The sequence below is a fragment of the Sus scrofa genome, chromosome 18, assembly GCF_000003025.6.
Source record: "Sus scrofa isolate TJ Tabasco breed Duroc chromosome 18, Sscrofa11.1, whole genome shotgun sequence".
NCBI classification, from domain to species: Eukaryota; Metazoa; Chordata; class Mammalia; order Artiodactyla; family Suidae; genus Sus; species Sus scrofa.
The window spans coordinates 1,905,218-1,922,644 of NC_010460.4; the positions used below are offsets into that span (position 1 = coordinate 1,905,218).

Consider the following 17,427-nt stretch of genomic DNA (forward strand, 5'->3'; position numbering starts at 1 on the left):
AAGCGAATCCTGTCAGCGGTGTTCTCAGTTTAGCTCCTGTCCCCGGCTTGTAGGACCTCGTGCCACCTGTTACTGCCATTGGCTCTGCACCTCTGGGAGCCTGCCAGCATGCTCCAGGCTTGTCATGCCAGGACACAGCAGCGAGCCTCCTCCTCTGCCTACGGCCTTGTCTTTGTCTCTCCTGTAGACCCAGATGCCCCGATCCAGCAGGAAGTCAACTCCTGTGTTGCCTTCCATCCATTTTGTAGTGTTTTCATAGACCGACGCTAGGCAGGCCCAAGCCCCGTGGTTCATTTGTACCAGGTTGAGAGGACCTATCTTCCTACCGTCTTTCTGTGATTGTGTAATAATCAGAGCATCTGAATTCTGCCTGTGGGCCTTCTCTTGAGATGGAATATTTCCAAAATGTTTTCCACCCCGGTTAATCTTTATATTAGCATTATTCATTTTTTTTCATCCAAAGCTTGACAAGTTGATAAATTCTTTGCCTTTTCCTCATTTGTATATGAGATTTCAATGGGCAGTCTAACTTCTTTATTGCTAAATTAGATTGTATAAATAATATGTATGATGTTATTTTATTGGTTTATTTTTTATGAGGCTGACTTTACATTCTTAATTGTCCTGGTATATCTGTTAGAAGTCGTTGAAGCTGATAGCAAAAGAGTAGTTCATATGCAGAGTTCCTTTAGTTAGTCAGCTTTGAAAAATCAATTCCTACTTCACTTAGAAGTGCTTTTTTGCGTATCTGGCCTCTCTAATAAATAATTTTGCTGCTTGTTTTGTTCAGTCCTAGATAAAGACAGATTTTGAGACTAGGTATAATGTTAAGAAGATCACCGAACTGCCGTGTTGGCTAAATCTCTAGATTCCCAGGGAGCGGGACTGTGCCTTCGCTTTCTCCCTTTGCTGAGCTCACTTCTGACATATAAAACTGTCTAGTTTTATATGTTGCCCCAGGGTTCAGACGGTCGTATTTTCTGTTCTTATTGTATGATAGTGTTTTTTAAAAAATTCTCCCAGAGATATTTAGGATTTAACAGTGAGTATAATCCTATCATTTTGATAAGTAATTTAACGTGCACGTGAGATAAATCAGAGTTGTTTTGAGCCTCTTAACAGTGTGAACATGTGGTTGAATCAGAAGATGAATCAGTCTCATGTCAAGTATCATTTTCCTTTGAAAGTCTAGATGTTATTCCAGGGTATTAAACATTCCTGATTTCAGTTGTCCTGTATTTCTGAAACAACAGTTTTAGGGAAACCAAATGTAATAGCGTAATTGAATTCTGAAAGGTGTTTTTTTCCCCCCCCCTCAGGGACCTGGAATAGGAAATGCTTCTCTTTCTGCTTTTGGTTTTGTGGGAGCTGCACTTGAAATCATTTTGATTTTGTATCCTTTCTTTAACCGAAGTTCTGTTGACAAGTTTTCTGACTCGCTTTCTGGGACAGTGGTAATTTGCTAAGACACTTGCCTGGAAGAAAAAACAGTCAGTCTTCCTCGGGCACCTCAAGTGTCTTTTTGTTTTGTTTTTTTTCCTTTGGGCCTTAAGACGCTTTGGAGACCATTGAGAACTTCGGGACGCCGGCATTCTTTTGAGAGTTTTTTCCTTGATTCTCACAGCTATCTTATGGTGTCCTCTGTTGTCGGTTTCTATAGCCTCCGATTTTTTGGAGACTTTATTCCCAAGAAGGATGACACAACTATGACAAAGGTAAGGTAAAATCCTGGCTGACTGTCCTGCTTTCTGCCTTCCAAGACAAACAGACTGTGTTAGTTAGTCATCGCCCTGAATGGTGCATTTGCAGTTCTAGGTATTTGTTTGTAAGTTGCGTAAACACACGCTGGAAGGTTTTCAGAATGCCGAGTGAATGGGAAGAGGATGTGCTCTGTTTGGTTTGGATGGCATCCACTCGCTTGTAAACGCACAGGGCTGCCGACGGGGCCTGAAAGGACTCTTTTTTCCTGCAAGGAGACCCTGTCGCTAATGAGTCACTTTGATTGTGCTGACTGTACTTCAGGGAGCTTGTTTAAAAGCTAAAGAACTTCGTCGCTGCAAGGAGTAGAGACCAAGCATTTCAAATCTGAATAGGTAAAGCAAGACAGGAGCGTTCTGTTTGGAAACATCTTGTAGTCTGAGGCTAATTTGACTTTCTACAGTATGTCACTGCCTTTGGACTAACAAAGGCTGTTATTTTATAGAGCGACTGCGTCTCTGTAAAATATTCCCACGGGCTGACGGGGAAGCAAAACACTACTGTTCTTTCTATTATATATTCCATATTTTCACCTTGTTTTAAAGGGGAGAAGTTCCTTTATCTATCTAAAATGCTGTGACTTTTTGAGATACTTAGCATCTAGTTGAAGGCATCGTAAGTACTAACCAGTACTTTTAGCCCCTCTCACTTAATATGAAAGAATAAGCATAGTGCACATTGAAAATGCATGACCAGAATGTAGGTGTTTGAGACGTCTGGCTTTTTGGTCTTCAATCTCACGGGAGTGAAGCGTATTAGAAGTAGGTGTTCTCTGTCTCGAACAGTAGTTTGGTTTTAAAAACAGTCCGTATGAAAGGTATTACTTCCCACTACTTGTCAGGCAGCCCTTTCTGAAGTTGGCAGCCTCAGTCAATCACGGAAAGTGTGTTGTCTGAGGTGTGAGGTCGTCTGTTGTTCTGTAACTGTATTTTTGTATCAGGGCCGGTGAAGATCTTCTAGAACTTGCAGGTAGAGCTTTTTCAGTGTTCCTGGCCAAGATTTCGTGTTCTCTCTGTTTTCTCTGTGGAAGAGTCCTGTCGAGTCAGCCTGTACCTAGGGGACCGTAGGTAACGGGACTGTGCAGCAGCTTCTTGCCAGAGCGCGAGTGGGTTTTCCTTGCGCACACCCGTGTCACTGCTCACTGCTCCTTCTGATTCCTTCTGACAGATCATTGGCAACTGTGTATCGATCTTGGTCCTGAGCTCTGCGCTGCCTGTGATGTCAAGAACACTGGGTAAGTTTAAGCGAGCACCTTTCATTTAAACGCTGTACCTTTTAAAGGTATCTTTTCTAAACGCCTTCCTAAACGTCTGGTCTCAAAAAAAAGTTTGAAATATATTAGTGCCTCCCCTATTGTTTTATTCCTCTATTTCCGTAATTCATTCATATGTCGGGCTCTACCCAAACAAGCATTTTTTAAAATCAAATAAAGACCATTTATTTTTTTCAAATACATAAAAATATTCCTTCTCCAAAAAAAAAAAGTAGACTTTTTTTCTTGACTGGTTAAGCTTTTGAGTCCTCTGGTGAGGAAACAGTGATTTTTTTTTTTAAACAGTGTTTAATGTCTAGAAAATGTTAAACTGTTTTTTTCCTACATGAAACATTTTTAAAAACTTATAATTTAGTATGTGATTTAAAAATTTTTAATCTGTAAAATTTATTTTGAGCTGCTTTGGGTCCACGAAAGAGACTTGAAAGCAATGAGATTTTTGAGAGCACGCAATGATTTAAAGGATGTCTTTTAGCTTTTTAGTTTTTTTACTTGCATGTTATTCTTGGAGTTTTCTTAATTTTTCAATTTCCAAAGAACTTTGGTCAAGTTGTAAAAGTAACACATTTCCACTTGTCGTTGAAATAGTTGAATAAATCTTCATTTGGTGTGCTTATCTATAAAGCACCGTTGCAGACTGTATTCTCAGTTCTTGGCTAAATATTTCACACTTTGCATTAGGCAGTTCTGTTGTGTTTTCTAGACTTAATTTTGACTTCCAAATATTCGCAGATGATTAGAAAAATCCTATTATTCAACCTTAGCAACTTGCTTATGACAAAAACTACAAGTGAGTTTGAGTTGCTTTTGTTTTAGCTCTTACATTGCCTCCATTACTTATTCAAGACTCATAGCTATCAGGGATGCAGGCTGTGTCAAGAAAGTATAAGCTTTATAGTTATCCTGATAACTCTTACCAAGAATTTCATGTTTGAGTAAACAGCGAAATCTAAATCTAAGGGACCACGATTCTACAGACAAATGCAAAGCTCATTTACTTAGTGGTCTGATTTCTTTTGTGTTTGTGTTCTAGGACTCGTTACTGTTTTGATATCTGCTTGTGGTGTGCCAATCTTGAAAAATACACACTTCAGTAACTTGATTTGTAGCTGTTATCATTTGTATTACGGCAGCCCAACAAATAATTTCTGCAATATTACAGCCAACCTACCATTTTATCACTTATGAAATCCACCGTGCTCTCTTATTTAAGATTGTTGATAGCAATATGTACTGGTTTTGATGGAACAAAATTACATGTTGAGTACAGTTTTAATACAGAGAAAACAAATTAATGGCAAAATGTGCTTTTTGAAGATCAACAAATTAAATTCCTGAGTAGTTTGCCATAGAGATAAATAAAAAGGAAGAAAAAGAAAGATGGAACAATTAAAATGCAGCTAACAAATGCCTGGCCCCAGCTGTCCAAACAGGATTAATGGAGTGCACTAGGGTACAGTGAGTCATGTGGTGCTTTGCAAACTATCAACACGCACTGCGTTACATGTTATGCCCAGTGGCACTGAATAGATGAAAAGAAATAAATACGTTAAACAGATTCATAGAGGCTTTTCACAGTATTAAAAAAGCAAATTTCTAGACTAAAAGAAAAACCTCTATTTTAGTATTATGGGAAATGCAAACTAGAGAGTTACTTTGTAATTCCTCTATTAACCCTTTAGAATTGAGTCTTTGATTTTTAAGAAGATAAAATATAGAGAATTGTCAGGAATATTATCCTCGTGTGTAACGGGATTTTGATTTACTAGCTGAAAAGCGTATGCGACTAGAATAGAGGATGTGTTTAACAACCAGATTCCAAGCTGTGAAGTGTTTCCCTCTCTCGTTGCCTCTCACAAGGAAATCCTGCCCCTCTGGAAGCTCTCGTTTGCTCCCCTGAATTCAGCCAGCATTCACGGTCAAGTGAGAAGCCAAGTGGCAGGGAAAATTGTCACTTACCTGTGTGTGTGCAATTTCTCTCTTATTTTCATCGTTTTTAGTGGTGATTATAACGTTAATTGGAAATTGGAAATATATTGGATCCTGCATAAAATAATTTGATGATGCTTTGGCTTCAAAAATGCGTTCTAGGGTTTTTTAAAAAAATGTAATGTACCAACTGCTTTTGCTACCTCATAGTCATAAACCGTAGCTTTAGACTAGACTGCCTGGGGTGATGTGACAGATTTATCAAAGAATTCTTTGGAAATAGCTTCTTATTCTTAAAGACGGAAAATTGTGTACTAATTGAAAAATTGCCACTAAGTAGATTTTATAAGCACATCACTTGCCACAAAGTGTTAGGTTGTGAGGAGCATTTTGGTCGCGTGTTTTTCGCCCAATATAATTAATATAGACGAGCGTTTTACTGTCTGTAGGAAACACAAAGAATCTGTGCTTAGCTCTTTTTATTTGAACACTCTCAAACCGTTTAAAAGTAATGCCATGCCAGTGGATATGATCTTCCAAACACTGTTTTGCTGCCTGTTTAGTCTTCAGGTTCGAAGAATTCAACATTTTGGGACATTTGATGTACATATTTTTTGTAATCAGTTTTCTCTTTGGCATAATAGACTCTCAAGGTAATTAGAGCAGATTGGACAAAGTGAGAACAGAACAGGATCAAACCTAATAAATTCCTGTAGATATCCAAACTTTTTTTTCCCCCAAACTTTTCTATAATAAGATATTTGAAAGGCAGCAGTGAATTTTGTGAGGATAGATTTTGTGAAATTGCTGACCTGTTCTTTGTTATCCTTAATCAAAAAACAACTGAGGGATTGACAGCTTTGCCTTATTTTTTTGTTTGAAATCTCCTTTAACAGGATTTTTTCCCCCTAGATGCAACCAACAGACTTTGCAATACTCTTACAAATTTCTATTTTGAAATTATCTTTATAGTTATATTTTTATCCTGAAGTTCTTTCTGTAAATTGTAAGTTATACAAGGACCAAATGCAGATTTTAAAAAAAATGTACTTAGGCTATTAAAAAAAAAAAAAAACACTTATCCTTTCAAATCAGCTTGAATCTGTTTTCAGTATTTTCATTTATTTCTCCTCTGGGTCCCATCTAGACCATCATCTTGCAGGAGGTAAAGTAGATTATTCTCTTTTGTTCCTTGAAGAAGGGACCGTGTTTAAAAACTGGTCCTTTTTAGAGAGGTCTTTTTTTGTAAGTGCACTGCTAATCTTTACCCCGGCTTTCCCTCTCCAGTGTGAATCAGAAATAAATGACGTTCAGATGTGACAAACTTGAAATAGAGTATAAATCACAGTATTTTCCTAATCGTGGCTTCGACGTAAAAGTAATTCCAAACCCTGTAGTGAACATTTCTCAGCAAAAAATTTGTGCATGCCTTAATTATTCTGTTATGTTACAGAGAGTACTCAACGAGTGCTGTAATTAGCTTTTGGTTCTTATATCTGAACAATAACTTTATATCTAGTTAGGATTTTAAATAATAAAGAAAACGCGTTCCGTGTCAGGTGTCTAGAAGAATGAAGGGAGGAGCTAGTGCTGATGCCCTAAGCGCTCGGATGCCCGGTGTCTGTTGTGTTCTTCTAATGCTGCCCTTGTCTCCGAGCACACGGCCCTGTCTGAGAAAATGTTGTGTTGGCCACACATTCTAAGTAAGGTAGTCATCTCACGGATGTTCACAGCCCTTTAACTTCTTATGAAACGTCCTTCATGTGAAAGTACGCCAGGGAGGATTATTTAGTTGGGAGGAGCCTCAAGATGGACTTCCTCTTTTTAAATCAAGAATTAAAATGTTACAGTTAAAGCTAGACCGTAAACTACAGTAAGGGTCCAATTTGTACTAAGAATAAAGACCCCCTGCCCTTGACTGAGAGTTCTTAATAATACGCCTCTGTACATGGTCAACTCTGAGACTTACCAACAGATTATCTCCTTATTCATAAATTTTATTCTAAATTAATTTTTAATTAAATATGTACATGAATACATTCTCCTCTTCAAGAATAGTAAACATTAGGGATCAGGCTCAAATTCCTTATGAGTATCCGTTTTAATCCCAGTCCCCTCTCCCATCTCAGAGTTTCCAGGAACCAATTTGATGTGGACCTTTTAAAATCTTTTTCTGTCACACACACACACACACACACACACACACACACACACACACACCCTCTGGTGTCCTCTGTAGGAAATTTAAAACTCTCACCTGGGTATGACTTTGTTTCTGATGACGTTCTTTTTTCTTCTGTTGACTCCTAAGCTCATTGTGCCACCCAGAGGGCAAGGTTTTGACATCATTGGTTTCCCCAGAACTCAGTCCGATCAAAAGGAATTCCACACCAAAATACTTAATTATGCCTTTTTGCACGGTCCACCAGTGACCTCCCACGTGCCCAGTCCTGTGAGTTTTGTTGTGACCTTGACCGCTCTGTGGCACTTGCTATCTGTAACCCCACTCCCCAGGTCTCTCTTTTCTTCCTTTCCGGGCACCACGCCTCTGCTTTGCCCCTTCTCCTTCTCTGGCCATTCTCTAGTGGTCTCTTCCGTTTCACCCGCACACTCTTCCCCACATCCAAACCTCGGACCTGAGCTAGGACGGACCTGGCTCTGTGCCGCACGCGAGTGTCCCGCTGCCGCCTCACGTCGGTCATTTCCACAGCAGGACCCGCGTGTGTGGGTGTGGGTGTCTCCCCATCTCTTCTTCGCTCCCTCCTTCCTTCCCTCCCTCCTACCTTCTCCCCCGCCTCCTCTCTCTTCCTCCCCTTCTCTTGTATTTCTCTTCAGTCCTTGGGTACTTGGTATCTGCTGCACCAGATCAGAAACCCGGCAGTTGTGTGAGGTGCCTCTGCCTTCTTCTACCAACACTGGATGGCAGTGCTGGTTTTCATCTTGTTAACATGTCCCACGTTTACCTCTGCCTTCCCACGTCCCTCATCACAACAGGGGAAAGAATCAGAATTCTCTCGCGTCAAAGCAGAGACTTGACTGTATGACTTCACCTTAGTATTTCGTTGTGAGGGAGTCTTCTTGAAGTAGATTCTAGGCAGGTGCTCTTGTCTTTGAGGAAGGCAGTGTCAGCAGTGAAACCAAAGCGAAGAACCAGGAGGTGTTGAATTGTCCATGCGAGGAGGTGATAGATTCCGAGACACTCTGGAGGCTCCAACTCTGGATTTTTCCAGGGAGGAGTACACAGTTACCATCCAGACTGGAGATCTTAAATGTTCACTTGTTTTAAATCAGCACTTCAGATTCGTCCTTGGGCTGTAATTGTATTTCCCTCTCATTTGGTTTTGGTTTGTATTAAGATGTTCCTACTCTGGTTCGTCTGGACTCCTAAGTGAGAGTCTTTACTTGAGGACGGAATGAATTTGTTGCATGTGGATAATCATGACTAAAATCAATTTGAGATCTTAAATGCATTTCCCCATCTCAGGTCTGGCTCACAGGGCTCCCACAGCTCTCCGCCTTCACCCTTGCTCTGCAGACCCAAGCCTCCTGTTCTCTGAAGCCAGATCAAATCCTCTAGCACAGGACCCTCGATTCAGCGTGTGTTACATACACTTGCCTCTGTGAATCAGCTTTCCCAAGAAACGTTACCTTTCTTAAAGGACAAGCCCAAACTGTGTGCATCATTTTCTCCCTCACAGCCCCTGGTTAATAAGTATTTGTGATGTTGTTGGAAGCCACCATGTTGAATGCGTGTTGTGTTCTCAGAATAATGAACGACATAGTGGTTTGATATGTATATACAATATGATTTGATCCCCATAGGCCTAGTGAAAAGACAAATTCCAGTCTGTCAGCATACAAAGTCATTACAATGTTATTGACCATATTCCTTATACTGTATATTATGACCCTGTGGCTTATTTGTTTTATGGCTGGAGGTCAGTGCCTCTTAATCCTCTTTACCCATTGCACTTCCCTACCACCTCCCTTCCCCCAGCAGCCACCTGTTTGTTTGCTGCATCTGTGGTTCTGGTTTTTTGGTTTGTGTTTTTTTTTTTTTTTTTGGATTCCACATAGAAGTGAGATCATATGGTATCTGCATTTCTCTGACTTATTTCACTTAGCATGATACCCTCTAGATCCATCCATGAAATGGCAAGATTTGTTGTTTTTTTAATGGCAAATTTTCCTGTGTGTGTGTGTGTGTGTGTGTGTGTGTGTGTGTGTGTGTGAGCTTTGGTGTACATGTATCTTTTTGAATTAGTGCTTGGCTACCCCAGCTTTCCTTTTGTTTCCATTTGCATGGAATGTCTTTTTCCATCACTTTACTTTCAATCTGTATGTGCCTTTAGATCTGAAGTGAGACTCCAGTAAATAGCATATACATGGGTCTTGCGTTTTTCTCCATTCAGCCAACCTGTGTCTCTTGACTCGAGCACCTAGTTCATTTGCTTTTAAAATGATTATTAATAGGTGTTTATTAGTTACCGTCTTGTTAAGTGTTTTCTGGGGTTTGTGGAAGTTCTTCTTTGTTCCTTTTCACCTTCTCCTGTTCTCTTCCCTTGCGATTTGATGATTTTATTTAGTGTTGTGTTCGCATTCCCTTCTCTTTGTGTTTGTGTATCTGTTAGAGGTTTGCGGGTCCTACGGCGTGTGTAACAACCTGCTGTGTTCATCGCCGTCTCTCTTAATTGGCGGTCACAGACGTGTCAGCACACTGTCAAAGCCCTACATCCCACTCTCCTCGTCACGCTTTATGTTTTTGACATCATATTTTACACCTTGTTATTTCGTGTCTCACTTAACTATTGTAGATTCTGATGATTTTACTACTTGTGTCTGCTTTTGTCCTAGCCTTATAGGTGGGTGATCTACTGCTTTTACTGTAGGTTTGCCTTTCTCAGTGAGATTTTTTTCTTTCCTAATTTTCTAATTTCTAGTTGTGACCTTTTCTTTTCCCTCGAGTGAAGTCCCTTGTTAAGCCAATTTCATGGTGATGGATTTACCTTTTAACCTTTGCTTGGCTGGGAAATTATTTCTCCTTTAATTCTGGGTGATAACCTTGCTGAGTAGAGTATTCTTGGTTGTAAGTTTTTTCTCTCAGTGTTTTCAGTGTAGCACACGAGTCCCTTCTGGCCTGTAAAGTTTCTGTTGAACACTCAGCTGAACTATGTAACTAGTTGTTTTCTCTTGCTACTTTTAAAATTCTCTCTGTCTTTAACTGTTGACATTTTAATGATAATGTGACTTGGTATGACCTCTTTGGCTTCATCTTATTTGGAATATTGGGACCTGCATTTCTGTTTTCCTTTGCCAGTTAGGAAGGTTTTCAGGCATTTTTTCTTCAAATAAGTTTTCTGTCCCTTTCTCTCTCTCTTCTTTTGCTGGGACCCCTATAATGCAAACATTAGCATGCTTGATGTTGTCCCAGAGTTCCCTTAAATTATTCTCGTTTTATTTCTTTTTTAAGACCACACATGCTGCATGTGAAAGTTCCCAGGCTAGGGATCGAATCAGAGCTGCAGCTGCCAGCCTACACCATAGCCATAGCCACACAAGATCTGAGCCATGTCTGTGACCTGTGCAGTGATTTCCACTGCCCTGTCTTCCAGTTTGCTGATCTGTTCTTCTGCATCCTGTCATCTGCTATCGATTCCCTCTAGTGTATTTTTCATTTCAGTTGTATTCTTAAATTCTGATTTATATATATATATATATATTTTTTCTATTTCTTTTTTGAAATTCTCATGAGTTCATCGATTCTTCTCCCAAGTTTGGTGAGCATCTTTATATATTTGAACTCTTTATCCAGTAAATTGCTTATCCCCATCTCATTTAGTTCATTTTCTAGAGTTTTGTTTTCCTTTGGTTTCAGAGGTATTCCTCTGTCTCCTCATTTCGCCTCTTTGTGTTTATTGCTGGGTATTAGGTGGATCAGCCACACCTCTCGCTCTTGAAAAAGTGGCCTTGCGTAGAGGATGTCTTGCCAAGCGCTGCAGCCCCAGTGTCAGCAGAGCCCGGTGCCCAGAGGTCTCTGTCATATGGGATGCATGCATCTCCCTGTTGTGGCTGGGCCACCAGTGGGTGTGAGGCCTGGCTGTGAGGCTGCAGGCACACTGATGTGTGTGGCTGGCCCCTCCGAGCAGGAGCTGCTTTGGAGGGGTATCAGTGCTGGCTGAGGCCCCCTGCCAGCTGGGGTGGGGCAGGGGCCCCTTCGGAGGAGGTGGGTGGGTTGGGCCAGCCAGTTGGAAGGAGAACGTTCCACCAGATCCCTGCCCCTCCAGACACACCTTCAAATTGTTAGCGAATCTCCTAGGTGCTTCGCTGCTGGGACTCAGAGCCAGTGACTTCGTGCATGTGCTCTTTGTGTGTGGAGTGTCGGCTTGCAGCGGCCCTCTGGCTTTCCTGGATTTAGCCTCTGCTGGTTTGCAAAGCCAGACATTATGGGGGCCCATCTTCCTGGTGTGGGGCCCCTGCTGGGGAGTGGACCTGGGGCCTCCTGTGCGGCTGAGCTGCTTCTCCTGCTGTGAGCTGCCATGCTGGGGGGGAGAGTGCATTTGGACTCGACCGAGTCTCTGCCCATCTATCTTGATGTGGCCTTTTCCTCACATCCTTGGTTGGAGGAAAGTCTGTTTTTCTAGTTTTTCAGGTTGTTCTTTATGTAGTTGCAGTTTGAGTCCTGAGGCCTGGACATTGTTCTGACTGTGAGTCAGTCTTTGGCTTTTTTGTCGCCCTTGGATTGAGCACTCGTTAAAGGAGGAGGGAGCATCCCAACCAGGCACCCCATCATCCTCTCTCCGTCCAGAGTTTACTTAGGATTTAGGGGCTCGTTCAGTACCCCTCCTTCTCTTAGCGTGAGAATGTGAGCGTCATTACCCTGCTCTCAGGGCTTCAAGAATAATGTCCAGTCCCCTTGGAGTGGCACAGAAGGACAGGTCTGCCTACCCCTGCCTGCATGTCCCCTGGCCTGCCGTCCCAAGCCTCACATTCAGAACCATCATTGCCACCGGGTGCTCCTCAGGTGTGCTGGGCTGGGGACCAAGTGCTGCTCTACCCGCTCTTTGGAATCTTTGTCTGCCGTGAAGAATTGTGTCTCCACCTGTTCCCTGGCATAACCTAACATGGCCTTGAGACAGCTTAGCCATTAACTCCACAAATGAAGTTTTCCTTGAATGTCTCCCCCATTAAGCTCCCTCTGTGTACTCCCATAATGCTTTGCTCAGGCCTCCACTTACCGGTCATGTCACCTATCACCTCGTGTCCTAACCGATCACTTTTCTCTTTGCTACGGAAAACTAGCCCTTTAAGGAAGGGACGGTCAGGCAGTCGGGGCGCTTGTATGCTTCTCCGTTTTCCATTTTTCTTCCGTCATGCTGGAAGCAGTTCATGTTATGAGAATCTTCTTAGGAAGACTCTCAGTCCCATGAAGGGAATACATGTTATGCATACCTGTAACTCTTACAGTGCCTGTAAGGGGTTAGGAATATAAGGGGAACTCCAAAACACTTGAAAATGTCACTCATACCGCAACAGCAAATACAGAAATCTAGCCTCTCTCATTAAATCTAGTTGGCACAGCCGCACCCTAAAATAAGAATGCATGATAGCAGGTAGATAGTCTGAAGCCTATAAATGCATTTTAACAGCTTTATTGAGACACGTTCTTGAACTGTGCACATGTACAGTATATAACGTGGTAAGTTTTAACTTAATGTGCGTGACTATGAAACTTTTAACGATCATCAGGATAGTGAATAAAGCTGTGACCCTCAAACATTGCCTTTTGGCCCCGCGTAGTTCCTCCCCAACACCTGCCGCCCTTCACATCCCCAGGCACCACTGACCTTATAACTCTAGATTAGGTCACATTTCCCAGGATGTTACAGAAACGAAATGACGCACCGTGTATTGTTTCTTGGTTTCTTCCACTCAGTGTATTTAAGGGTCACCCATACTGTTGCACGTGTCAGTCGGTCGTTGGTTTCGACTGTGGAGCAAGTATCCCTGTGTGTGTGTGTGTGTGTGTGCGCGCGCGCGCGCGCACGCACCATTTGTTTACCCTTCCACCTGCTGAAGGACATTGGAGTAGTTCAGCGCTTTTGGCTGGTATAAATAAAGCCACTGTGGACTTTCACACCAGCGTCTCCGCATGGACATATGCTTTGGTTTCTCCTGGGTGGTCACTAGAGACGGAATGCCTGGGTGTATGCTGTGTTTTCGAAGGAGCAGCCTAACTGTTGCAGCGTGCTTACCCCATGTTGTGTCTCCATCACAAGCGTGTTGAACCCTGGTCCTCTCCGTCCTCACCAGTGCTTGGTGGAGTCAGTTTCATGTCGGGCCTTCTGATGGGTGTCTAACGGTATCTTTTTGTGGATTTCATGTGCACTTCCCAGAGGACTAATATGCTCCTCTGCCATCTGTATTTTCTTTGATGAAATATTTATTCAGATCTTTGGCTCATTTTAAAAATTGGAATTATTATTTAGTTCCAATTCGGGAGTTTTGGGTGTTTCTGTGTTCTGGATGAAAGTTCTTTATCAAGGTATGTCATTGTCAGGTATTTTCCCCATTCAGTGGCTTGTCTTTTATTTTTTTTATCGATATCATTCAGAGTACAGACAATCTTAATTTGCTAAAATCACATTTGCCAAATTTTCGTTTATGGATTGTGCTTTTAAGGTGTCTTATCTGCTATAAATCTTTCTCTAACCAAAGATCACAGATTATCTCCCGTGTTTGCTTCTTTATACTGATGTCTATGACCTATGGTGAGTTAATTTCTATGTATAGTATGAGGTATCAATTAAAGTTGTATTTCTTGGCATTTGGTGCCGATTATTCTAGCACTGTTGCTTGAAAACTCTATTCTTTTACACTGACTTGCCTTTGAAACTTTGTTGGGAATCAGCTGTCCGTATGTGTGAGGAAGGGGTTTCTCTTGCTGGCTCCACTTGGCACCATCGACGTCTTTGTCTTTGTATCAGTGCTGTACCGTCGGGATCACTGTAGGTTGATCAGGAGACTTGAAATCTGCTAGTGGAAGTCCTTCAGCGTTGTTCTTTTTTTTCGGAGTGGTTTTAGTTAGAAATTCTAAGTCCTTTGCATTCCTATATGACTTTTAAAAATAGCTTGTCAGTTTGGACACAAATGTCTGCTCAAATTTTGACTTGGATTATGTTTAATCCGTGCAACAAATTGGGGAGGCTTAACACCTTTGCAGGATTGAGTCTTTCAGTCCCCAAACATTCTGTACTTAGGTAGTTTTTTTTGTCTCAGCAATGTTTATAGGGTTTTTTTAGGTTCTGCACATTGGATACTGTTGTGAATGGTATTTTTTTTTAATTCAGTTTCCAATAGTTCATCGCTAGTACATAGGTATACAGTTGATTTTTGTATATTGATCCTTTATTTTGCAGCTTTGCTAAATTCACTTATTAGTTCTAGAAATTCTATTAAATCTGTAGGTTTCCTTGAGTTTTCTAGTTTGATGATTATGACATCTGTGAATAAAGACTGTTTTACTTCTTCCTGTCCAGTATGGATGCTTTTATTTATTTTTCTTGTCTACTGCATCGTCTAGAGCCCCCAGTACGATGCTGAAGAAAAGTGCTGAGGGCAGATGTTCTAGACCTGATCCTTGTGGTGGGAAAGAATTCTGGTTTTTACCATTAACCGATAGTAGCTGTAGTTTTTGTTTGTTTGGGTGGATGCTTTTCACCAGAGTGAGGAAGTTCCCTTCTTTTCTTGCTTAGCTGGGATTTTTATCAGAAATGGTTCTTGAATTTTGTTAAATGCTTTTTCTGCACATCTATTGACGTAATGATTTTCTTTTTTTTGGTCACTGATGCTCTGTTCATTTTTTCGTTTTGTTTTGCCTTCTGTTTCATTTTGAATAGTTTCTGTTGCTGTCTTCAAACCTACTGCTCCCTTCTTTTGCAGTATCTCATCTGTCAGTAATCTCATCTGTTTTTCATACCTTACCATGTAATTTTTCTCTGCAGAAGGTCAGTTTGGGTCTGTTTGATATCTTTTAAGTTTTTACTTAACAAGTTCAGTATTTCCTCCGGCTTCTGCAACAAAAGGAATATAGGGAATATATTTGTCATAATGCCCTTGGCTACTCATTCTGTCATCTGTGTCATTTCTGGGTGGACTGTTTTCCCACAGGCAATGCGTTGGTCAGTTCCTGGCTCAATACTCAAGAGGTCCTGTGCACACCTCCCAGGTCCCCATCCTGTGCAGTTCTCCAGCCAGCCTGCCGCCCGAGGCCCCAGGTCCACTCCTTGACTCCGTGACATGGCTGGACTCTGCCTCTGTTCCTTTCTGCTTTCAGCCGGGAAGCTCTCTTTAGGCAGGCGGGATGACAGATAATGGACCCGCCTTGCTTGTTGCTCATTTCTAAGCATTACCGACCTTCACTGAGAGGTGTTCAGGGTTTTAAACACCATGGTTTTGTGTATTTTGTGCAGTTTTGTCGTGGATTCAGTGTGAGGGAAAATCTAATCTCTTACTTAGTTTTGGCTGCAATCTGAAGTCAATAAATGTATTTCTAACTGATGGTAATACAACAAAAATCTACTTGCAGGGCAGGACTGGTCAGATTTAAATTCTCTGTTTTAACAACATCATCTTCCATTTCCGCCCCAAACGGGAACCTTTCTTCAGTTTTAGAGTTACTTTGTTTTTTCTTTTTTTTTGTCTTTTTCTTTTTTGTCTTTTCTAGGGCTGCACCAGTGGCATATGGAGGTTCCCAAGGCCAGGGTCAAATCAGAGCTGTAGCCACCGGCCTACGCCGGAATCACAGCAACGCGGGATCTGAGGCGTGTCTGCGACCTCCACCACAGCTCACGGCAATGCCAGATCCTTAACCCACTGAGCGAGGCTAGGGATCAAACCCATGTCCTCATGGATGCTAGTCGGGTTCGGTAACCACTGAGCCACAACGGGAACTCCTAGAGTTACTTTGTTTTTGAATGAATAAAACAATGGGCAGAGTTCCCTGGTATCTCAGTGGGTTAAGGATCATGCATTGTCGCTGCCGTGGCTCAGGTTGCTGCTGTGGCATGGGTTCAGTTCCTGGCCCTGGCACTTCCCCATGCTGCAGGTGGGGCCTACCCCCCGCCCCATGAAAAAAACACAGCTGGCAATGAGCCTGTTTACGTTAATCCTGAAATTAACGATGTTCAAAAATGATAGTAGATTTTAACATTTCATATTCGTTAAGTCACATTTATTTTTTGACACTGTGTAGGTAAATTTATTTCATAAGCCCAGTTTAGAGAAGGGAATTTAAAAAGCTAGTCAGGATAATTTATACTATTATGGGAGTTCAGAGTGGAGGGAAATGTGTTAATCCTAATGTTTTGCCAGAGAACATTTAATTTATAAATTTGTTTTTTATGACAAAATGTATGTGCTCTTTTAGCAGTCATTCAGTAACGTCGTGGGTATTCATGTCAGCCATTTGTGTGATATGCCAGCACACATGATTTATTGGGAAAGTTACTTTAGTGATCCTTTTAGTGTGTCAAGCTTTATAAATTCTCTCTCAACTTCTTGCTAGTTAAAGACATGAATATGCTTGCTAAAAGTCAAAGTTGACTCAGGTGGGCTCACGAACATAAATTCTCTTGACTCAGAATGCAGGCGGAGTAACTGCCTCTTTCTTGAAATGAGGTTTTGTTTTGTACCTTAGTTCTTTTATAGGTATGGATTTTAAAAAAGATTTTTATTCAAGAAATCATACCAAAAGCATTTTCGACTGAATCATAGTGCAGGGAGCTGATGTGTGGTTTGTCATGAAGAGTATTGTATTGACAGATAATTCAGATAATCTGCTTAGCTGCTACTTAATTCAGTAAGCTTCTTACCTGGCATATATTTTACATATCTTTTAAAGAAATGAGCTTTTAGGAGTTCCCCATCGTGGTGCAGCAGAAACGAATCCGACTAGGAACCATGAGGTCATGGGTTTGATCCCTGGCCTCGCGCAGTGGGTCAAGGATCCAGCATTGCTGTGAGCTGTGGTGTAGGTCACAGACACAGCTCGGATCTGGTGTTGCTGTGGCCGTGGTGTAGGTCGGCAGCTATAGCTCCAATTGGACCCCTAGCCTGGGAACTTCCATATGCTGCGGGTGTGGCCCTAAAAAGACAAAAAGACAAAAAAAAAAAAAAAAAGGAACTTTTGAATTTGAATAAACATTTCAGTACTTGACTAGGAGAGTTAAATAACATTTGATAATTGAAATTTTCTTATAGTTAGTAGAATTTAAAACTTGTTGTCTTAGTACCCTTTTATGTCTTTACCCAGAAATAGAGATTTTGAAGTATTTTACATTTGCATAATAAGTCTTAAGTTAAAACTTTTAATACTATTACTTCTTCTTAAGTGTTAGTACTTTTTTTTTTGCTTTTGCTTTTTAGGGCCATACCCGAGGCATATGGAGGTTCCCAGGCTAGGGGTCAAA

At 41.4% G+C, this 17,427-nt stretch overlaps 1 protein-coding gene across 4 annotated transcripts in view; it reads left to right on the plus strand.

The window, feature by feature from the left end:
* Positions 1–17,427, plus strand: part of LMBR1 (limb development membrane protein 1) — a 139,490-nt gene that overhangs the window by 109,756 nt on the left and 12,307 nt on the right. For 3 of the 4 annotated variants that reach the window (XM_021079157.1, XM_021079160.1, XM_021079158.1), the window contains 3 exons: positions 1,320–1,393; positions 1,625–1,715; positions 2,926–2,992. In XM_021079157.1, the coding sequence (XP_020934816.1) occupies positions 1,320–1,393; positions 1,625–1,715; positions 2,926–2,992 (232 nt within the window). The remainder of the gene's footprint in view (positions 1–1,319; positions 1,394–1,624; positions 1,716–2,925; positions 2,993–17,427) is intronic. The other variant, XM_021079159.1, reaches the window with a different exon arrangement.